At 37.5% G+C, this 24,411-nt stretch overlaps 1 protein-coding gene across 1 annotated transcript in view; it reads left to right on the top strand.

Moving 5' to 3' along the window:
* CPS1 (carbamoyl-phosphate synthase 1) overlaps positions 1-21,396 on the top strand; it is a 139,887-nt gene extending 118,491 nt beyond the window's left edge. Inside the window, exons 31-38 of the mRNA XM_043445685.1 lie at positions 178-267; positions 2,675-2,845; positions 5,596-5,670; positions 8,445-8,543; positions 16,710-16,769; positions 17,494-17,606; positions 19,441-19,570; positions 20,289-21,396. Of these exons, the coding sequence (XP_043301620.1) occupies positions 178-267; positions 2,675-2,845; positions 5,596-5,670; positions 8,445-8,543; positions 16,710-16,769; positions 17,494-17,606; positions 19,441-19,570; positions 20,289-20,387 (837 nt within the window). The 3' untranslated portion in view covers positions 20,388-21,396. The remainder of the gene's footprint in view (positions 1-177; positions 268-2,674; positions 2,846-5,595; positions 5,671-8,444; positions 8,544-16,709; positions 16,770-17,493; positions 17,607-19,440; positions 19,571-20,288) is intronic.
* Positions 21,397-24,411: the final 3,015 nt, after the last annotated feature.

The raw sequence follows: 24,411 nt of genomic DNA, 5'->3' as shown, positions 1-24,411 counted from the left end.
CCTAAGAATGGCTTCTATTATTACTCCATTATTACTTCATTATTATTATTACTCCATTATTAGTGGAGATGTAGTTCTTTGTAAAGAGAAATCTAAATTTAAGATGTTGTACCTTTTTTGCTTGTTTTTAAACTGAGGAATGTTCTTTAGTACGGTATCATTGTCCTTTTGATCTAGGTGAAGGATGCTACCCGAAAGATCGCAAAGGCTTTTGCCATCTCTGGCCCATTCAACGTCCAGTTTCTTGTCAAAGGAAATGACGTCTTGGTAAGAAATGCCAAGCTGTTTGAGGGGACCCCACCGCTGTGTTAGGACCTGTTGGTTTATGTCGCTCTGTGAACACAGCCACAGCGCAGCCGAGACCCTGGCAGCTGAGTGTGTCTTAGTGTGGGGCGTTGCACAGCATATGATACCTGCGTTGTTTGAAAGCGCTGGTCCTGGAGGCACTGATGTGCCAGTGACAGCCTTGTAAACACCCTGATCCACTGTAAAGAAGGTCATTGTCTGCCACCTACAGTACAGAGTAGATGGACGCAGTGACCATCATAATCTGCTCGGATTACTGTGGAATAGTCATAATTACATGCACTGGGGTTTTGCTTTATTCATTTCCTGGAAAAGAAAGCTCTTTTGGATACCATTTACCAATAAATAAACACAAAAAAAATAAAAAAGAAAGAAAGAAATTAAAAAAAAATTAGGGTGTTTAGGTTAGTCTTAATGAATTTAATCTATTTAATGTAACTAATCAGTAACCAATATGGCTCCTCACTTACTATGCAAAGTTCTAAGGTGGCAACAAAGATGTATAGAACCCAGTTTTTGCTCTCAAAGATTCATAATTTAGTGAGAACTGGGAAGAAGATGAATTTATAGATAACTATAAGTTAGAATATAATAGCTGCTGGCAGGAATGTACAAATAAAGTGATATTGGAGGCATAGAATAGGGAGAGCCTGTGTGTGTGCGCGCAGTGAGGGTGGGGGTCTGTGCCTGCACGTGTGTGTGAGCATGTAATTGAGTGTCATATGCCTGCTTTGGGTAGATAATAAAATATTTCAAGGAAGATTTTGTAATTTGGGCTGGGTCTTAAGGAATGAATGACAAGTAAAGGAAGATAGAGAGGACAGTACACATACAACATCTATGGGAAAGTTCAGTGTGTTTTAGGAGATAGTGACCAGTTCAGTTTATCAAGATTATTTTTCCAGGGAAATCATGGGAAGTAAACTTGGAAAGAAACTGAGACCAGGAAAGTGGTACAAGATAACATAGAGGGCTATACTGAAGCAAGAGGATAGAAGGCTGTCAAGGACTAGACTTCACTCTCAGGGCCAGTAGAAATCCACTGAAGACTTTCCAGTAGGGATGTGGCACAATTTGAACTCTGCATAAAAACAAATCTGTCAAAAGCTTGTGGGGCTTCCCAGGTTGCGCTAGTGATAAAGAATTCACCTGTCAATGCAGGAGCTGCAGGAGATGCAGGTTTGATTCCTGGGACTGGGAAGATCCCCTGGAGGAGGAAATGGCAACCCACTACACTATTCTTGCTGGAATAATGCCACAGACAGAGAAGTCTGGTGGGCTACAGTCCACGGTGTCACAAAGAATCAGACACGATCGAACAACTAAGTACACAAGCACGCATGTCAAGGGAGTGCGGGGATGGAATGGCAGAAAGGGGTGGGGAAGAGTCGGAGTTCAAGGATACTGACTGAAGGAAAGGAAAAGTGAAGTCGCTCAGGCATGTCCGATTCTTTGCAACCCCATGGACTGTAGCCCACCAGGCTCCTCTGTCCATTGGATTTTTCAGGCAAGAATACTGGAGTGGGTTGCCACTTCCTTCTCCAGGGGATCTTCCTAACCCAGGGATCGAACCTGGGTCTCCCACATTGCAGGCAGATGCTTTACTATCTGAGCCACCGTGGAACCAAAAAGGAAACCAGTTAGCAAAAGGATTGAAAGGAAACCAGTTAGCAAAAGTCTACTAGTGGCACACAGACGTAGAGAACAGATTTATGGACGTGGAGCCGGGGGTGAGGAAGGAGAGGATGAAATGTATGATGAGAGTAACATGGAAACTTGTATTACCATATGTAAAATAGATAGTCAATGGGAATTCGTTGTATAACACAGGGAACTCAAACTGGGGTTCTATAGCAACCTAGAGGGGTGGGGTGGGGTGGGAGGTGAGCGGGAGGTTCAGGAGAGAGGGCACATATGTATACCTATGGCTGATTCATGTTGATGTTTGGAAGAAACCAACACAATTCTGTGAAGTAATTATCCTTAAATTAAAAAATTATTCAATTAAAAAATAAGTCTAAACAGATCGCCAGTCCAGGTTGGATGTATGAGACAAGTGCTCAGGGCTGGTGCACTGGGATGATCCAGAGGGATGGGATGCGGAGGGAGGTGGGAGGGGGGTTCAAGATGGGGAACACATGTAAATTCATGGCTGATTCATGTCAATGTATGGCAAAAACCACTACAATATTGTAAAATAATTAGCCTCCAACTAATAAAAATAAATGAAAAAAAAAATAAGTCTAACAGGGGGAGACAAGGAAAAGGCTGGCAAAGCAAGAGCTGGGCCCAAGTTGCAGGGAGAGATGAATATTGTCATTGTCTCTCACCATCCTTTCTCTTCTTTTGAATTTTGTTATCTCTCCAGGTGATTGAGTGTAATCTGAGAGCTTCTCGATCCTTCCCCTTTGTTTCCAAGACACTTGGAATAGACTTCATTGATGTGGCCACCAAGGTGATGATTGGTGAGAACATTGACGAGAAGCCCCTTCCAACACTGGAGCATCCCATAATTCCCGCCGATTATGTTGCAATAAAGGTATATTTTCAAAAATCTTAGCCATTTTTTAAGTTCCAAAGGAATTAAAGGAATAATTTTTCATTAAAAAATAATCTTAGGACTTCCCTGGTGGTCCAGTGATTAAGAATCTGCCCTCCAATGCAGGGGATGTGGGTTTGATCCCTGGTTCCAGAACCAGGGACCCACATGCCATGGGGCAAAAAAGACCCAGCATAGCCAAAAATAATAATTTTAAAAATAATCTTGATACTTTATGAACCTTCTAACTAAAGTGCTAGACTAGGGATTTATAATGTTTGCTTTGAATAATGCAATGCAGTTTCTCTATAGGCAACTTTATGTGTACTCTTGTGCATTTCAAAACTTAAAAAAAATTTTTTAGAATTACATAACTTTGAAACCAACTAGCTGAGTGACATAAACTACATTTATGAAGGTGATGCTTAATGTTGCCAGGTTAGTTGGTAAATAGAAATTCTGGATATAACTTTTAGGATAAGGCTTGAATTATGCCAAGGCTTTCAGGAATACATGAGTCTTGTAAAAAAGTGTTACCTTGTGGTGTTACTTAAATTTTTACTGCCTTGACCGCCTTTGCTTAGCTCCTATTTCTTTAGTGGTATAATTTTGTTGTAGTGGTACTGTGAGGGTAATGAAATTGATGGCACCTTTAAGAAGAATGACCAGGAAAATGTAAGGTTTGTTCACTAAATACAGGCCTGCCTTGGAGATATTGTCGGTTTGGTTCCAGACCACCACATTAATTCCACACTAATTTTTTGGCCTCTCAGTGCATATAAAAGTTATATTCACAGTATATTGTAGTTTGTTAAATGTGCAATAGCATTATATCTAGAGAAACAATGCACATACCTTAATTAAAAACTTCTTTATTGCTCAAAAATACTAATTATCATCTGGGGCTTCAGTGAGTCATAATCTTTTTTCCAATAGTAATAACAATAAAATAGTAATAAAAAGTTTGAAATACTGTGAGAACTACCAAAACGTGACACACAGACACAGTGATTAAATGCTGTTAGAAAAAATGGTGCCAAGAGACTTGGTTGATGTAGGGTTGCCATAATATACAAACCTTCAATTTTTAAAAAATTCAGTATCTGCGAAGCACAATAAAACAAAGCATCATAAGACAAGAAATGCCCGTATATATTTGTATGTTTCAAATAACTTTATAATAAATCCACTGTGCTCCTCTAGCTGCCTCAGTATGCCCATGAACAGAGTATTTATAATTATGACCTTTAACTACCTCACTGGACTGTATGAGGATTAGTGAGATATTAAGTAAATACATCTGAATTTTTTAGATAAAGTGCACAATGGAATTAATTTATATTGTAGAATATATTTATGTGACATTTACATATTCTGGATGCCTTCAAAGTTTTCTGTTCTTATATATGCTACTGACCTCAACCATAATTGTGTTATAATTGAGACTCTGACTTTTGACTTTTACAGTGGAAGTTTTAAGTTGAAGGTATAAATCAAAAAATATTTATTACTCTTATTTAAGTTAATAATTTAGGATTCCCTGGATTTTACAGTACACTGAGGTAGAATGTCACTTCTTATTTTAGGGTAGCATTTTATTCCTGGATGCTATGACACAACATAAATTGTTAAATTTTCAGTGGGACTATATATACATAGGATTTTATTGTTTGAGACCAGTAAGTAGAAGGACCCCCAAAGTATTTTTCCACTGGAGATTCTGTATATGAATTTCAAACTCATGTTTCTTTATTCTTAGACACAGGAATACACACACAAGTATATACATACATGTTTATGAAACAATTTCCAACTAGTAACAATACTGATGGACAGATGTGAATTTTTCAAAATGCACTGTCTTCTGGTTTACTTCTTTCCTAGTTATCCTTGTACATGAATCTTGATTTTTTTGTCAAATTACTTCTTCATAGTCAATCTTAATATTGTCCTAGTGAGGTGGGTAGATATCAATGGTTGAAGTAGAGAGAGGCTGGAAGGCAGGAATATAATGTAATAATGACTAAGATGACCCAGTGAAATAACTCCAAGCTAGAATTCCCATAATGACTTAGAGGCATGCCCGGATCAAAGAAGGAATAGTTTAGGTTGGACAAATAGATATATGAAAGAAACAAAAATTTGAGTCTTAGTGAATTGCATTGATAAAATAAATGGAAAGAAAGCACTCCTATCTATGTTCTAATTCATATGAAAGTTCCAGGCAAAAGTATTCCAAGCAGAATATTTTTCAAAGCTTTTTAAGAGGTGTCAACAACAGCTTAATGTCTCAAAAGTCAGCTTGCAGACAGACATTTCTGGCAAGGTGGCTTGTTGTAAGTCCAAATGATCAGAACAAGAAGAAGGTTTCAAAAGACTACCAAGGAAAAAGTGTGTTTGAACTCTGTGTCTGGGGAGACCAATGCCCTGTAGACTTTGTTTGAAATCACTCCAGTAAGAATATGTGTAGGCCAGATTAGAAACATTGGCTTAGACTGGTCACTGGGGCCCTATTTACAGAAATAATTTGTGATTATTTAACCCAATTTTGGGCCAAAAGCTTAAGAAATTCTTGGAACACAGGTTTAAAGCTATTTTTCAAGTCAGATGCTTGGACCAAAGACTTTTTTTTAACGTGTCTACCATAACCTAAATGAATCCTATGAGAGATGATTCACTAAATATATTTATCCTCCTTTATTCTTGTTATACCCTTCTTTCACATATTTTCCTACCCGTTATTTTGATAGGCTCCAATGTTTTCCTGGCCCCGGTTGAGAGATGCTGACCCCATTCTGCGATGTGAGATGGCTTCTACTGGAGAGGTAACTAGTTAATGATCCGTGAACACTTTCATTAAATCTACTTTGAAGTCTATGGTTTTATGATCAGAATATAGTAAAGTAAGTTAGTAAGTAGTAAGTGGGACACTTCTTTTGTGATCAGAATAACTCTGAAATGGCCTGGGAATTTTGAACTAAGAAAAAATCCTTGAATTTTGTAGCCCAGAGTCTAAATTCTCACTTATATTTCAATAGTTGACTATACTGCATGTGTGTTTCATTCATTTTTACATTACAAATTGAGAGCATCTTTCAAATATTTCTTTAGATGTCTAGGTAAATACCTTCCAGGTCTTTTTATTTTAAGGTTCTCAGTTCTCTCTGTAAAACACCTCTCATCCCCTCTAATTTGCCTTGCTATTGTGAAATTAGATCATTGAGCTTTTAATAGCAATATGTAGAATGAACGTACAACAGTAGAAAGATAATGGGGCCATAATACGGTGGGATCTGCAGGTATACGCAAAGTCCCAGAACCACTGTTTTTCAAAGCAACTGTAGCTGCCTGGGGATTATCTAAAAACTATAATGAGACTGACCACTGGATGTCCCTCTTCACTTGTGTTGGAGCCTTTGTCAGCTGGAGGTTTCTTTAAGAACGTGAAATGTGTTTCTTGTAGAAAGCTGTCAGATTCCAGAGAGTTCCCTACATGTCAGTGTCAGGACATTGTATGAATCACCTAGCCCTTGACAGACTTACTATACACAACCTTCAGATTCTCATCACTGCACACCAGAGTGGCAACATCAGACCGGGAGGCATCATTGTTTCCTCTCGGTGTTGAGGAGAACCTGAGAGGGGAAAAGACTTAATTGCAACAAATATGTGATGTTTTATATGGTTGCCTGGTTACAAGAAAATTCTGTGATGAGAAGCCAAGTGAGACAGGAGGGGAGGCAGTGAGGAATAAATGGCTATCTTGTTTGTATTTGGACTGATGATTGCCTTCTCTTAGCATCTTTGCTGCTTCTGTTAATTTAATAGACGGGAAAACCTAACTCGAAGACAAGGGATGTAACGTTGAATTTCTCTGGCGTTTAAGGAGATCCTCTGATGTTCATCTTGATCCCATGGTCACTCAGTAGCAGGGCTGTTTTCAGCTAGCCTAGGATTCAGATCAGGGTGAGATCTGCTTTCCTTCATGCTGTTTTCTCTGGTATGGCAAATCTGTTTTCAGCACCTGTGTCCATTCTGCCTCCAGACATACATTATTGGAGTTGTTGACATACGAACATATGAGAGAATTAGAATTTCAGCCCTCCCCTTCCTCGTATCTGTTTTAGAAGTACAGAGAGATAATTCCTCTTCCATTATTAGAGTCATATTTCCAAATGTCACTTAGTGTGATGTTACAATTTCTGTTTTATTACTGAAATCAGAATAATAATTCTAGGTCAGTGAAATCTCAGTTATGCTCCAGAGACATTTTCAATGTTAAAATGGCTTGTTGTGGGATTAAATAAAACTTTAGCTTTCTTAATGATGAGGTGGGGATGATGGTCTTAATCTTTGTGCTCAGTTGTGTCTGTCTCTCTGTGACCCATGGACTGTAGCCCACCAGGCTTTCTGTCCATGGGATTTTATAGGTAAGAATACTGGAGTGGTTTTCCATTCCCTTCTCCAGGGAATCTTCCCAACTCAGGGGTTGAATCCACTTTTCTTGCATCTCCTGAATTGGCAGGCATGTTCTTTACCGTTAGTATCTCCTTAATTACTTTCTGTGCTTTTTGTAGAAAACTGCTGAAACCTTGTTGTATATGCACTTATGATGAAATTGCCTAGGTTCTTTCAGCAGGGTTTGGGTCCCATTAACTTAGGTTGACGTTCCTTAAGTTGATTAGCCAGTACTTGAACACAGAAAATGTTCACTGTGGTGTAAAAAGCATCAGGTCCTGGTGGTCCACTGAAAATCATACTTATGAGAACTTTCCTTTGACAGTAAAGGAGTCATTTGCTTAAAGAATGAATTTAGCCATCAGTGTTATTTACTCTAATGGTGATTCTGTACCTGTGTCAAATAATAATGTACCTGCAAGGCTTACTTCCATCATGCTCAGATTAACCCCTTATTCTATAGTTAGGGTAGCTAATCAACTTGTAGTTATATTGTAGTGCTATTACTCTACAGGAAGGCTCTGTATATCCCAACACTATATATTAATTTGGATTTTTTTCTCTTTTTTTACTTTGGTCTGTAGTATTGAGAACTGATAGCAAGGTATATTGCCTTATTTTATGAAGGTAATAATAATGAACAAGTTCCTTTGAGATTTTCACAGATTTACTGAATTTCTCAGGCTTTCCTATATGTATGAAATAACTCCTAACCAATTGATTAGCAGTTATGCATTTGTGCTACTGACCCATGAATTCATGCATTATTGCATAGTATACATGACATATACTATTATTTAAACATTAAGTTGTATTAACATTTGGCAGCTCACCATATTATGGGCCAGAAGCTGTAATTTGTTTCCAAATATCTCACAGTAGAATCCAGTTATGTTGCTCCATGGAGTGTTGTTGGATGGAGAAAGAATTGCTTATTCATTCATTATGTTTAATTAAAAACATAAGATACATCTGCCCTAGCCAGACTTTTAATCCCTAGATTCAGATTGCATGGTCTTTGGGCAACTCAATAAAATCTAGCATAGGAATCTATGACTTCATTTGTGGGGTTTTTTTTGGTAGGGTTGGGTAACTGTCATTTGCTTCCTTTTACTTTATTTTTTTCATTTCTTCTAAACAGGTGGCTTGCTTTGGTGAAGGTATTCATACAGCTTTCCTAAAGGCAATGCTTTCCACAGGATTTAAGATACCCCAGAAAGGCATCCTGATCGGAATTCAGGTAGGTGGTGTGGGGTTGTGTGCATGACAGTGGACACGTGCTGGGAGCTGGTAGGGGAAGTGACCTTAATGGTACTAGAGAAGAGGGGAAATATTTTAAAATTCCACTAAAAAGCCAGGATATTTGAGAAATAATGGACACTTTTTTCTCTGTATGTTCCTTGAATTTTTGCCTTTTTCTGTTGTAGCAGCCAATACAAATAAGTAAGTAAACAAAAAAAAAAAAAAAAGAAAGAAAGAAAGCTCTAGTGAAGGATATTTATTCTGAATGGGATTTAGGGTACCTTTAAAAGGACTCTGTCCTTTCCCTTGGTTACATATTTTCTACTTGGCTTGCTTTTAGTACTATCTTCTCAGCCTTTTCATATAAATTTTTCGTATAAACTTTTCATAAAGTTGGTCTCACGGTTTCTTTCTGTGTCTGTGTCTAGCATTTTCTCTTAACTTTCCCCTTTGCCAGCTCATTCATGGCTATCCTCTCTCCCATTTAAAACTATTGTCTTTAAATCTTTATCCTCAGCCATCCTCTATTTCTAGCAGTTTGCTGAATACCTCCATCTGGATGTCTCAAAACCAACATATCCCAAACTGAAGTGAATATTACCCCCTCCAAATCTCTGTTCCTGCCTTCATTACATTCATTCATTCACATTTCATTTTCTACTAAATATCAAAGATTCAGAGTTGAAGAAGACATGGGCATTATTTGAGAAATGTTCTTAACATAATTTAAAGTTCTCCATGACTGAAAGTTCTTAAAGAGCAGTAGCCTAATGGGCTTAAGAAAGTCAGCCCATCCCATAGTGTACTGTTGAGGTTCTTTTTTTTTTTTTTTTAATTTATTTTTTAATTATTTATTTTTTTTTATTATTAGTTGGAGGCTAATTACTTCACAACATTTCAGTGGGTTTTGTCATACATTGATATGAATCAGCCATAGATTTTACACGTATTCCCCATCCCGATCCCCCCTCCCACCTCCCTCTCCACCCAATTCCTCTGGGTCTTCCCAGTGCACCAGGCCCGAGCACTTGTCTCATGCATCCCACCTGGGCTGGTGATCTGTTTCACCATAGATAGTATACATGCTGTTCTTTTGAAACATCCCACCCTCACCTTCTCCCACAGAGTTCAAAAGTCTGTTCTGTATTTCTGTGTCTCTTTTTCTGTTTTGCATATAGGGTTATCATTACCATCTTTCTAAATTCCATATATATGTGTTAGTATGCTGTAATGTTCTTTATCTTTCTGGCTTACTTCACTCTGTATAAGGGGCTCCAGTTTCATCCATCTCATTAGGACTGATTAAAATGAATTCTTTTTAACGGCTGAGTAATATTCCATGGTGTATATGTACCACAGCTTCCTTATCCATTCATCTTCTGATGGGCATCTAGGTTGCTGCCATGTCCTGGCTATTATAAACAGTGCTGCGATGAACATTGGGGTGCACGTGTCTCTTTCAGATCTGGTTTCCTCAGTGTGTATGCCCAGAAGTGGGATTGCTGGGTCATATGGCAGTTCTATTTCCAGTTTTTTAAGAAATCTCCACACTGTTTTCCATAGCGGCTGTACTAGTTTGCATTCCCACCAACAGTGTAAGAGGGTTCCCTTTTCTCCACACCCTCTCCAGCATTTATTGCTTGTAGACTCTCTGACATAAATCATAGCAAGATCCTCTATGACCCACCTCCCAGAATATTGGAAATAAAAGCAAAACTAAACAAATGGGACCTAATGAAACTTAAAAGCTTTTGCACAACAAAGGAAACTGTAAGTAAGGTGAAAAGACAGCCCTCAGATTGGGAGAAAATAATAGCAAATGAAGAAACAGACAAAGGATTAATCTCAAAAATATACAAGCAACTCCTGCAGCTCAATTCCAGAAAAATAAATGACCCAATCAAAAAATGGGCCAAAGAACTAAACAGACATTTCTCCAAAGAAGACATACAGATGGCTAACAAACACATGAAAAGATGCTCAACATCACTCATTATTAGAGAAATGCAAATCAAAACCACAATGAGGTACCATTACTGTGGAGGTTCTTGAAATATTATTACTTAGTAAACCTTCTAAGTCAAATCAGGGTGTAGTAATTGTAAGTGAATATCTTCATACGATGAAAAGGACATCATTGGTTTATTATTGCAAGTCAAATGTAAATCTTAGGGCAAAATGAGAGCCAGGAAACTCTTATTACTCTTTGGAATAATTATTGCAAGAATATACAAACTATTCGTTTATAAATTTTCTAAAAAATACTAGATGTTTCTCAACTGATCATTCACTTTTATTGGAGGTTAGCAGTCCCTGGGCCTATAAAAACAATAGATGGTCTTATCTATCACCCATGCCATATGTTCAATCAGGTCGAACCCTGCACGGTTCTGTACACATCAATAAAATTATATTTAGAATAATACCAGGTATTTTCAAGTAGTGGGTTATTACTAAGATGCTGTTGCACTAGGGTGCCTTAGTATCAGCAAATCAGATTCTGGACTGGATGGGTGGCTTTGGAGAAGTTTCTGCAAAGAGTAACTTGGGATTCTGCTTCATGAAGGTGCCAGAAGGGCGATGGAGAACCATTAGAACAGAGGCTAACAAGATGACTCGCAATTGTGAAGTTTAATGGCAGTTTAGAGACACCTCACACCATGTGAGAGACTCATCACGCTATAATGGGTATTAAGTATTATTAAGTCACAAGTATGAGAGTATTTGTCCAGCTTCCAGTTATGGCTTAAAGTTTAATGTGAGACCTGGGGGCATTCAGAGGAGACCATGCCCTTAGTCCCCATCCTCACAACTAATCATAATAGTGCTAACATTTTAAAATACCACTTTAAGAAGGCAGTGATGTATAAAATTGTGCCTTGTTTGGTTCCAGTGCTGCAGGGAAATGTAAAGCGAAAATTAATTTGATCCCTATGAAGTAGTAGTATGATTTTGGCAACAGTGAACAGAATTTTTGCTTTGTAGGGGAAGAAAGAAGTTCATAGGGAAGAAAGAAGGCTTCTAAAAGCAATGTTCTACCTTTCAGCTTATTCTTTTTTAAAGAAATCAGTGTTCTAGCAGCTACATGAATTTTTGCAAACAACTTTCTTCCTGTGCATGCGCGCATAACATCAGGAATTTAAATATATATGTATTTTAATTACAGAGCTTAAAAGTATATTCAAGGAAATATTTAATAAACTGACATTTAATAAAATACTTGCAGCTGTGGTAAAATTAATCAAGATTCTAAGTCTCTAGAGATAAGTAAGAACCATTTTCTAACCTACTTTACATGGCAAGCAAAGAAAAGCTGCCGTCACCAATAGTCAATGTATAATCTCTTCATTACTATATGGAAGATTTTAATTTGTAGTTTTTTTTTTTTAAATGTATAGTCATAAATTTGACTGAACAGTACGATAGAATGTGCTAATCAGAGTTAATAGGTAAAACTCACTGGGCATCTTAGTTAGAATGGGATAAACCTAAACTTTATAGCAACTGTGAATAAAGTAATTAAAATCTACATTTCAGGATACACTGTGCTTAAAAAATCAGCTTACTTAACATGATTTCACTTAGCCAGAAGAATTCATATAAACTCATTCAAAAGACCTTCTTTTCTCTTCATCACCCCATCCTGAGGCAGCTGCTGCTATGAGTAAAGGATTTAATTGAAGATAACTTAACTCTAAATTTTCACAACAGGTTGCAAGAGAAAACTAGGGGGAAAAGAGAACTATGGAGGAAAGGCAAAAGTGACTCTGATACAGGAAATATTTTTTCTTATTGTTGGTTGTTTAACACATATTTTAAGTAGCAGTTTATCACTAGCAAGTATCAACCACTTTTCAATATTTAATAGATTGTGTGTGTGTATGTGCATGTGAGTGTATATACCCACTTGTTGGTTATATTTATTTTCCTAATTTTTCTTTCTCTTCTCTTTCTTATCCTACTGTTTTATGCACATAGACTGTTTCTGTCCAGTCACTATTAATCCTATGGTCAAATTACCTGGGAAATTTGAAATATTTTGATAACATCAATCTTGCATACCTAGGATTTAGGGGGAAAAATCAAGATTTAAGTTTTATCAAAGGATTCTTGTCAACTTAACTATTACAGGCACTGTGTGTCTCCCGAGAGCCTTTTTAAGCACAGATCCTGATATAAGAAAGGCATGACATAGGTTTATGTGGCAAAAAAATCATCTTTGATTTTCCTGCAATATTTCCAGCTTCTTTTCATCCCATCAGGATTTATTTTTAGTTTCCATGAGTGGGCAATCCGCCTTGTCTTGAAGTTTTCTGGAACACTCTTCAACAATACATGATTTACTCTAGAGCAGATCAAGAGCCCTTGCTATTTTCCCCCTCTGATTGGGCTATTCAGTGATGCTCGTAGAGAGCCCCCATCCTGACATCTGTGCTTCAGCGTGGCTCAGAAACACAAAGCAAGCATTTTATTTGAAAAAGACAACTCCAAGTGACATGAATAACCTTTTATCTTCTATACAGAATCATTATGAACAACCATAGAGTTGTCAATCCTGACATCCCTGTAGAGTCCACAGACATCATACCATCTTAACTTGACTTTCAGTTCTGTAGCCAGAATTTGGATTAATGTGAAATGATAATTGGAGGAGATATATATATATATATATATATATATATATATATATATATATTTTTTTTTTCACTTTTAATGGACTTTCTTTCTTACAAATGTTTTCCAGGAAATAAATCAGCTTGTACTTTTCACCTTTAGTAACAAATGGTTTCTTACCCAGGTATTTTCATTCAGCTATTAAATCTGGGGCTACTCAGATGCAAGCTGACAGCTGTAATTTCTTTTTGTAGAGAGGCTATTTTATGTGTCACAAGTGTTCAATACATGTTTGATAGAAGTTTATAATGTGACTATGAACGCCAACACCCCAGACCAGAAGGCAGAGTAGTTCCCTGGCTGGAAACTGCCAATACTGTCATGTCGAATATTTATCTTTTCCACTTGGGGGACAGCACTGAAACAGCTCCATAATGAGGTTCTGACTGGTGTCTGCAGGTCTTAGAGGACTTGCTGACTTATTTTACTTTAAAATGGCAAAGAAAAAAAATTATAGTCTAGTACTCCTCCCTCAATCTTACTATAGTGTCTTTGGCCAAGGTTAATGCATCTTCACCTTCAATTATAGAATGAATGAAGGGTAGTCCTCTTATCCCCTCTTCCTTCCTATTCCTAAACGTAAATGTGCATCGGAATCACTGGAGGGTTTGTTAAACTGTGGATCCCTGGGACCCACTCGCAGAGTTCCTGATTCTATAGATCTAGGGGTCAGGCCCAAGTTTTCATCATTTAAGCAAATTCTCAGGTGATGCTGATTCTCTGGAGGCCACATCTTGAGAACTATTATACCTGTGAAATGGTATTTTAGAAAATCTATGCAATGTTATGTTATCACATGGCCATATATTATTCGTGACTTTTTGTTAGGGGGGAATGTAAGAGATTGAGAATAGTCCATGACTAATGTATCAACAGGTCAACAAGTGTTTGTTGGTTACCTTTATGGTGAGCTTCTAGTGTGCTTTGAGGCTTCCTTGTTCTGTTGTGTGTTTAGCAGAGGTTCACAAGGTAATGTTCCATTTTAGGTGTGCTTGATGAAATTCAGAGGTTTACTTAGAATATTTCACATGTATTTGCTATATTTCAAGAAGTCTAAAACACAAAGAAAACCTAAAATGCCATTTAATTCAGTCCCTTGCTTTCTAAACAGAATCAAATGAGTAAAAGATTGTCCTAATCTTCTGCCTAATCTATTCTTAAAGAGACTGCCACAAAACTCATTAAATTACCTTAATGTCTTGAGTTACTGTCTGATTTTATACTTATTTAGTTTTATATCTAGCCACAAACTTCTTGCATCTAAACTCATTTCTTCCTGTTGGATCCTAAATGGGAATGAAAAGCTACTGCCTTGGGCATGGTTACAATTTGTGTTCTAGAAGGTTGTCATGAATAACCCCTGAGCCTGCTGTAGCTGAGATTCATCCTGTTGCATTTATCTTTTCTATTTGCCAATAGTTTTGTCTCATAAAACTGCAGTTCTGGGATTGAGAGGGCCAGATTCTGAAAGAATTTTATATTTGAACATAGTCTTGGGGTCTCTACCTAGGATTTAGATCTTTTCTCAAAAAGCCTCTACAAGTAAGCATTAGGAAGTTTTGTGAGCTGAACATTATCAAAATTGTGCAAGGATCTGGATGTTTTATCACAATTCTTAGTTTCTCTGAAACTGAAATAAGATCATATCCATGACTTTTCTCAACCATTACTAATATAATTTCTAATAGATTATAAAATATTTTCTAAAGTAACCAAATTATATCATTTGTTTACAAACTTTTGTAAACAGTTCAAAAAAGGTGAAAAATTTCTCATTTGAGGCAGAATGGATATGTTTTTAACTTTGTACAATTTTGCATATTCTGTTTAGCCAGATTACTCAGATATTCATGTTAATGGGGTCAAGGTCAGAAGCTGACGATTGGGTAGGCTACTGAGCTTGTTTTATTCCATCCTGATCACTCTATTGCAAATATGTGCTTTTGGCCACAGGAAGGAAGTGTGTTCAGAATTAAGGAACCTTGATGGTGACAGACAGTCCAGGAAAGGCAGGATGCAGAAATTGAATGGGTCCAGCTGGGGTTTTCAGAAGAGCACACAATTCTGAGAAAATATCTTAACAGCGAGATTGAATGTTAAGGAGCCTGGTGGGAAGGAAAACATATGTGAGGATGATACTGGTTTGTGTTCTAAGTGTCACAGCCAGTGGAGGAACCCAGGCTTCAGAGCTAGAGTGCAGGGACAGGAATATAGCCTCTGTGAGGCTGAAAAAACAGTTATTTTAATAATAACAAGATTTAATGATAACTATTACTGAGCCAGAAATTGTGCTAAATTGGTGGCTTCCCAGGTGGCTCAATGGTAAATAATCCATCCGCCAATGGAGGAAATGCGGGTTCGATCGATCCGTGAGTTGGGAAGATCCTCTTGGAGGAGGAAATGGCAATTTGCTCCAGTATTCTTGCCTGGAGCATCCCATGGACAGAGAGGCCTGGAGGGCTACATTCCATGGGTTTGCAAAGAATTGGACACAACTGAGCGATCAAGCAGGATCACTGTACTGACACTTACGGAGGACTTCACTCATTGAATACTCACAGGGACCCTATGACATTTTGTTGTTGTTCAGTTGCTCAGTTGTGTCTGACTCTTTGTAATCCCATGAACTGCAGTATGCTGGGCTTCCCTGTCCTTCACTATCTCCAAGAGTTTACTTAGACTCATGTCCATTGAGTTGATGATGCCATCCAACCATCTCATCCTCTGTACCATTATTCTTATTTAACAGTTGAGGAAAGTGTATCACAGAGAGGTTAAGTAAGTTGGTCAAGGTCACACAATTTATTGTGGACCATCAAGAAGCAGATACACTAATATCGGAGTCACTGTTTTATAAATGAGGAAATGGAGGCTCAAAGACGTTGACTTTTCATACAAATGCACTGTGTGGTGAAGACAGAGTGAAATGCAGCTTAGTGACTCTGGAGTCCATTCTTTCACTCTTTGCTTTAGAGTAAATGCCCAACTGAGTTCCAAATGATTGACTTGTAGAGAACTTTGCATGAATTGCTAGGTCAAGGCCTAGGAATTGAAGTGCAGTCTAAACTTAGAATTCAGCAATTAGAACAGGTTGAAAGCCAGAACATCCAAAAAGGTGATGTGGCATTGAGCACCTAATAGAGATGACTTTAAATTCTCTCTAACCAGGAAAACAATCCATCCAGAAGTAAATCCAGAGGTAAATCTGACTCTATACTCAGACACTCAATAGATTAAATGAGTGAAGGAATTTTAGGTGTAAAAAGTAAGACAGTAGAAAGCAAGACAATGTGGATGGAATTTCATCTATATGAGAAAATAAGTAAGAGTTTATAATCGCTCTAGGAGGATGAAACTTGTCATCTTTGAATATAAAGCACCAGGCAACACATGACATTTCCTTTTATGACATGACATAATGCTGTATTGCATGACTATATTAATAACATGTATCTAGAAAGTGAATTTTGTTAAATTCCTTTAATTTCAGCAATCATTCCGTCCACAATTCCTTGGTGTGGCTGAACAATTACACAATGAAGGCTTCAAGGTATGTGATATTATTTTTCTTAATTGTTTTCTGTCAGCAATCTATCCACAAAAAAAGAATATTGAAGAATATTGGGGAATAAAATCATGCAAGATATGACCTCTCCATATGAAAACTATGACTAACTTGATAGTTTCAAAGCTTCAATGAAATAAACTAATTAGAAAGACTAGTTTTAAGTTTTAGCACAATTACCACAAACTTACTAAATTTGCTGCTAAAAACCTAGAGGTTTCCTAACACAGAACCGGGATAAAGTTTCAATGCATTTCCATATATTTTCCCTTTTTCCTTTTCCTGTTTCCATATGAAGTCATAGTTTCCAACAGTTACAGGCAAAACTTCTTTGCCATGAATATCTGCACATAAAGCCTGGTTCTGTAAAACAGAATGAGTCCCAAGGCTCAGGGTGGGCCTGTGGTCATGAGGCTTTATTGGTCTGATAACTGAATTTTCAGTCACCAATAACTCTTTTTCTCTCCTACAAAAGCAGTTACAGTTGAGGTTATTAATTTTTTTGTATTGCAAATATTTTAAAAATATTTAAAATGCCTATAACTCTAGATTCTCTTAATCTCTATTTCTGACATCATTTTGCATCTCATATTCACCATTTTTTCCTGCTCTATGTTTTAAATGACTCATGTGTCCTAATGGGTCCCTTTGATCCATGAAAGCTTTTCCTTGATACAGTAACTGACTTTTTAAAAAATTTTAAATGCAGCTCTTTGCCACGGAAGCCACATCAGATTGGCTCAATGCCAACAATGTACCTGCTACCCCAGTGGCATGGCCATCTCAAGAAGGACAGAATCCCAGCCTCTCGCCCATCAGAAAGTAAGAACTGGGCAGGTTATTCTGAGATAACAAAATAGATGGAGAATTAGCTTTGGGAGCTAGTATGATATAAATATGATGTTTGCCAGGTGGCTCAGTGGCAAAGAATCCACCTGTCAGTGCAAGAGGCCGTAGAGACACGGGTTCTATCCCTGGGTGAGGAAGATCCCTTGGAAGAGGAGACGGCAACCCAATCCAGTATTCTTGCCTGGAAAATCCCATGGACAGAGGAGCCTGGCGGGCTATAGTCCGTGGGGTCACAGAGTCGGATGCGACTGAGCAACTGAGTATGCACACACACATGACATAAATATATCACCTTACCCTATTGGAAGTCTTCTAAAAGTCTTTTTAGTTAACCAATTTAAAATGAGGAAATGTGTGCATGATAGTAAAGCTCCTTTCTCATGAACTTTGCTGTTATTGTGAAACACATAATGCCATATATGTACATGGTGATATGTAGCATCTTTCAAAATATTTCCAAGTAAATGTGCATTCCTTTGACGGACAGCAACCAAGATCTCAGTGATGAGAGTCATGGGCCCAAAGAAAGTAATGCAGCGCTTTGTGTTTTATGTCAACTTGCATTGTGAATATATGTGTATATCAAGTGTAAGATTAGCCGGCTGCATTTCACTGAAGTTGTGCATCAATGAAACAGTCAATTTATTGAGAACTTGCTACTTGAAGGGCACCATGGGGAGAGATATGATAATGTCACCTATTAGATTACCTGATTTGCCATTCTTTGATTAGGTTGGTTGTTATGCTTTAGGCTATTTTTTCATTAGGTTTTGTAAGACATTTATTTCAGCACACTACCTGAGCCTTCAGGAACACTGATACATTAACACATACAGAACTATGTGGTGTAGGTACATAGGAGATAATTCTCAGTTGCTCCAGGATGTTACAGCCTACTGAATGGCTAAGTCTTAACTAACAAACAGTATATGATATACTATCTGTTAGGGCTCTTAAGAAAGTAACCTACAGATCATTATCAAATTAATAAAAGAAGACAAATTATTCCAGTGATGCTAGAAGCCTTTCTTTATTGTCGTGGTTTAGTCGATCAGTTGCATACGACTCTTTGTGACCCCATGGACTGTAGCCCGCCAGGCTCCTCTGTCCATGGGATTTTCCAGGCAAGACTACTGGAGTGGGTTGCTATTTCCTTCTCCAGGGGATCTTCCCGACTCAGGGATCAAACCTGCATGTCTTGTGTCTCCTGCATTGGCAGGTGGTTCTTTACTACTGAGCTACTAGGGAAGTCCAGAGGCCCTTCTTAGGGCTTTGTAAAACAAGAATTAGTACTGCTTCCTGCTTTTGACATTTAAATATCTCCTAATGTTTATCACAGCCCAGCAACAGAATGTGAAGTGGTTTAATTCAAAATCAGGCAACCTGTATTTCATAACATCAGCTGAGACACTAGGAAGCAGTCAGTGAAGTAAAGTTGATCTGAAGTGGGTGTGAGGGGTGGGGAGTGGAATGGCCTTCAATGCTGAAGAACCACCTCCTTGTAAAATAAGTCTCTCAAATTACCAATTCTTGCTATCAGTAGCATTTTAAAGATAAAATGTATATTTCCATTTGATTAGTTAGACATTCAACAGCATTCTCTCAAGAACAGAATAAAAATATTATAGCCCCTGAATGTGTATAGTTTGAACATCTACTTAGGAATAAAGGAGGACAGGTGTCAGTCAACTCAGTATGCCATTGACTTGAATGGTTTTGAGAGTAATTTACATTAGTAGTTTGAAAACTAATTATAAAATATACATTGTCACCTGCAAGCTTGTATTTATTTTGTTTATTTCTCCAGATTGATTAGAGATGGCAGCATTGACCTGGTGATTAACCTCCCCAATAACAACACTAAATTTGTCCACGATAATTATGTGATTCGGAGGACAGCTGTTGACAGTGGAATTGCTCTCCTCACTAATTTCCAGGTATGTTCTCTTCTTCAAACATAGTCCACACGAGGGTTTTTATTTCTGTGCCTCTCTTAAGAGTACGCATCTCTTTTCTCTCTTTCTTGTAACTTTCAGAAAGCAGAAGAATTTCTGAATAGAATCTAAATTAATGGTCTATTATGGTAGGTCATGGCCTGAGACAGTTGGTGATCAAGGAGTTGAGATAACCAGAAGCCATGGGTAACCGTGGTTCTCTCATTACACATATAGATATCCTCTAAATAAAAAGTGTGGTGTGGCATGTAATAAAGATATGCAATTTTATTCCATTGTGTCTAAATGAAAGGCACCGCATAAAAGCAACAGGTTAATGGTAACTGAAAATACAGATATAGTGCAAGCACTTATCCAGTCCATAGGAAATGATTACCAAAGGCATCTTCTCTTCTACTTGAACATGACCCAGCAAATTTATCACATGGAGAACTGTTTGTCAAGACCCTATAAATTTCTGGTCATTTCCCGCCCACCCCCACCCGAGTCAGTTTTAATTTCTGTGAATGGTGGGAAATAAGCTTATTCATGTTGAGGTCTGAGATATAGGAGAAAGTCCCCATTAAATAAAAATATTTGTGTCTTTCATCCCATGCCCCTTTGAAAATCAGGAACAGACTGTGACTTTTTGCTCCTGCTTCATTGAATATTCACTTTCATTTCATGTGTGTTGCTAAGATTTCTACCCTCATATTTTCAGGTGACCAAACTTTTTGCTGAAGCTGTGAAGAAAGCTCGCAATGTGGACTCCAAGAGTCTCTTCCACTACAGGCAGTACAGTGCTGGGAAAGAACTGTAGAGAAATAGAGACACCCTGTCTCCATTCTTAAATCAACCTAAGCCACTTTTTATCTAAAGGAACTGATTTGCAGCTTTCTTTCCTAGAAAAAAATATTGATATCAAACTTTATTTCAGTGTACTTAGGTATGCCTTAATAGTCTTTTCTTTCACAATTAAATTGTTGTCAGTCACCTTTTAAAAAATTTTACTTAGCGAGTCCTCCCTAAGTAACTGTTCTTCACGAGAGCCTTCACTTATTAATACCTTATTTTTGGTGGGCCAAGTTTATCTATGTGTTTCTTTGCAGGTAACATTGTATAGTGATGATTAATGATGATCAAGGTAGAAAAAATTGCTGCCCTGTCTTCTGAACTCTTTCTATATATCCTTTACAGACACTATTGTCATTTTTAAACAGCATCTGCCATACTCAGGACACTTTTATATAACAAGGCAGAATACTCTAAAAATGGTTCAAATGAAATATGGATTTAATTTATGAACTCCTCCATCATGATGCTTGTGTATTGTTTCTTTTCAATAATCATTCTCTCTGGCTTATACAGGAATATAATCATCCCCTCCCACAGAGCTGAAATTGAGAGTGTAACAGAGGTCTTTAAAGTATGGATTTCTTAAAACGATACTGGTTTGCAATTTTGTGTTTTGTAGTATGTCAGCAGATGGTGGATACCACTGAGGTTTTATTCTTGTTTCTCTTTGGATTTTTAACCTGAGCCAAGTGAAATCTTCAGATTTATGCCATCTCTGCCATCCCCCTCCCTTCTGCCCACTTTGGAATAACTTGGAAGTTATGTTCATTCCCTTCAGAGTACAGATTCTGTTCATCTACTGAGTCCCCTGATGCAATGTTAAGTTTTACACATTTTAAGCACAAAGTCCTTATTCCTTCTCCATACAAGAAAAGTCCTCTCTACAGGGCAGCCTTTGTCACTTTTAAACTTTTTGTGTTATTACAAGTGCTCTAATTGTGAACTTTTAAATAAAATAGCATTGAGAGATAAAACAATGGTATTCTTGTGTTTATTTATTCATTTATCTTTACAATGATCCACAAAATCTGTTCATTTCTCTGATGCAACAGGGCTTGGTGCCAGGATTATATCTTTTTTATTCTTTTTTCCACACAAAGTCCTATAGGGTATGAGCAAATTAATATTAAAAATAATGAAGCTTAAGCTGTTAATTTCTGTTTTCTTCCTCCTCCCATCCCTTGCTTATAAATCTCATTAAAAATTCATTCTCTTGTTAAGTGGTTATATTCTATCTTTGATCTGCATCCTTTCTTCTTTTAGTATTTATGTGGCTGCATTGGGTCTTAGTTGCAACATGCAGAATCTTCGTCGTGTCATGTGGGATCTTTCGTTGCAGTGCACAGATTCTCTAGCTATGGCACGTGGGCTCCAAGTTGTGGGAGCTTCAGTAGTTGTGGTGCATTGGCTTAGATGCTTCATAGCATATGGGATCTTAGTTTCCCTTCCAGGGATCAAATCCATGTCCCCTGCATTGGCAGGCAGATTCTTAACCATTGGACCAGCACGACGTGCCCAGATTCTTTCAAATATATAGCTGAAATCACATGCTGACCAAAGATTTCCACACATATATAATAAATTAAGCTTAAAAAAATGTCTTGTGTAACACAGAGAAAAGTATTTGAAGGCAGTCAGAGGTTGATCCATATTGCCTAATAGACAGTATCAAGGGCCGTGGTGACAGCATAGCTAGCCTAGAAATACCACCTAAGATGTGGCTTTGTGAAGTGTCTAAGATAATGAGGACAACATGACTTTTATCCCTTCCCTTGATGTAGATCTGCACAAAGTCTTTGAGAATTGATTTTATCTTATTTCCCTCTTTTTATGGCCTCAGTTGAGACCTTCATTACTTCTTCCTCACAAGATCATGACAATGCACTCCCTGATCATCCATTCATTTGCCTGAAAATATTTAATGAGTTTCTGAAAGTTTTAGTGTATAATATACTATGATCCCTCCTATACTGACTAGTCTAGTACTTTTCTGATGCTGTATTACTTTGCACCATTGCATCATGAGCACCAGCATAATAAGTAACTATTGGTAACATTATGGAGTACCTGCTATTCCTCAGGTAGTTCTAAGTCCTTTATATGAGTTAACCCATTTAATCCTCAAAATATCCCTATGAGTAGGTGATGTCATCTCCACATTACAAATAAAGAAACTCAAGTACCAGAAGTCAGGTAACATGCCCAGAGTCACAAAAAAATGCAGTTTCATTTTTTTTTAATATCTTGTATTTTGATGAAGACAGATATGTAAAAGAATTCATTTCTTGTGGTGAAGAAAATACTTCCCTGCAGAGATTGGGGAAATACTTTTCCGGGGAGATGGCCTGTCTCGTACCATGCGTTGTCATTCTCCAGGTAGACAAGAGGATAAGCACGCTAATTTGAAGAAATTACAAACAGTTTGGTATAACTGGAGCTCAGGCTATGTTTGAAGAGAAAGGACTAAGGGCAGAGGTTGAGACTGAATTTTTGGTTGTATGTGTTTGAATCACACAGAAATTTCAAACTTTTTATTTGGAAAGAGTTTTGGACTTAAAAAATTGCAAACATAAAATTTGTTTGCATTTTACCCAGATTTAACTATTGGTAATATTTTATCCCATTTGATTTATTATTGCTTACTCCATCTATCCTCTATCAATCAATCTATTAATATCTATCACCTATCTATCTAAATACACATACGTATATGCACACTCAGAGGAAGAGAACAATTACACTTTAGCCAAAAGTAAGCACACTGTTAGTGACCAATTTAAAAATGTTAACTCATAATTTGAAACAAAAAGAAATGCTTGCTGAAAGTACCAAAAGTTCAAAGCAATTGAAAGTGAAAGTCACTCAGTCGTGTCTGACTCTTTGTGACCCCATGGACTATACAGTCCATGGAATTCTCCAGGCCAGAATACTAGAGTGGGCAGCCTTTCCCTTCTCAAGGGGATCTTCGCAACCCAGGGATCGAACCCAGGTCTCCCACATTGCAGGTGGATCCTTTACCAGCTGAGGCACAAGGGAAGCCCAAGAATACTGGAGTGGGTAGCCTATCCCTTCTCCAGGGGATCTTCCCGACCCAGGAGTCAAACCGGGATCTCCTGCATTGCAGGCAGATTCTTTACCAACTGAGCTATCAGGGAAGCAATAGTTAAGGTTTATACTGTGGAAATTTAATAAAGGCTCTCAATTTTTATATTAATTTGAACAGGCTATTTCTAAAATATGATAAAATGGTAGAGTAATAATAATTAATCAAGCAGTATTGTTTCTAAATAATCCCTATATTTTTGTTCCTTAAATTAAGGGTTTTGGGAAAACAGATGACATACACTCTCTGCAAGGTGCTGAAATGAAATTATATTAATTTTTGTTTGTGTTACCTTTGTGTTTTCCAATATTCCAACCTTTAAAAAAACTAAACACAAATACTGTATTCAGTAGTTTGGTTGGAGGAAGGAAATGGAAGCAAATGAAAGCAGATTTGTGTTCAGATTTGGCAAGTCTTTGTCCTTTTGGAATATTTGTATTTTTTTATATAAGCAGGTTAACATTTTAAAATGTCTGAATCTGTTATATATCACAACTGCAGACAACATGGGGGCTATGTCTGTAGAGGGGAATAGAAATTGAAGTAGCTTTTTCCACATTGAGAATTTAATAGCAGGGAAGGAGGACCAGCTCTAGTGGGTGGGGTGAAAAGAGAGCTCAGCCAGCTTGTGAAATGAAGAAGAGGACTAAAGAATGATCCAGTTAAAGATGGAGGATTTTATGGCTTTGGAAAGGTAAGTAGAATATTTTAACTGTATTTAAACTTTCTTCTTAAACAGCATTCCTACTGGAAACTTTTAAAAACAGCTACTACATTCATGTATCTCAACAGCTGCAGGTACTTGAACCTCAGCTTCCATAGTGTCCACGGCCTCTTGAACAATGAAAGTGGAAATTATCAGAGAAACAAACCAAGGCTGAATGCA

Source organism: Cervus canadensis, chromosome 24 (genome assembly GCF_019320065.1).
Source record: "Cervus canadensis isolate Bull #8, Minnesota chromosome 24, ASM1932006v1, whole genome shotgun sequence".
Classification (NCBI taxonomy): Eukaryota; Metazoa; Chordata; class Mammalia; order Artiodactyla; family Cervidae; genus Cervus; species Cervus canadensis.
Note: the sequence above shows the minus strand (reverse complement) of the source record. Positions and strands in the feature narration are given on the sequence as shown.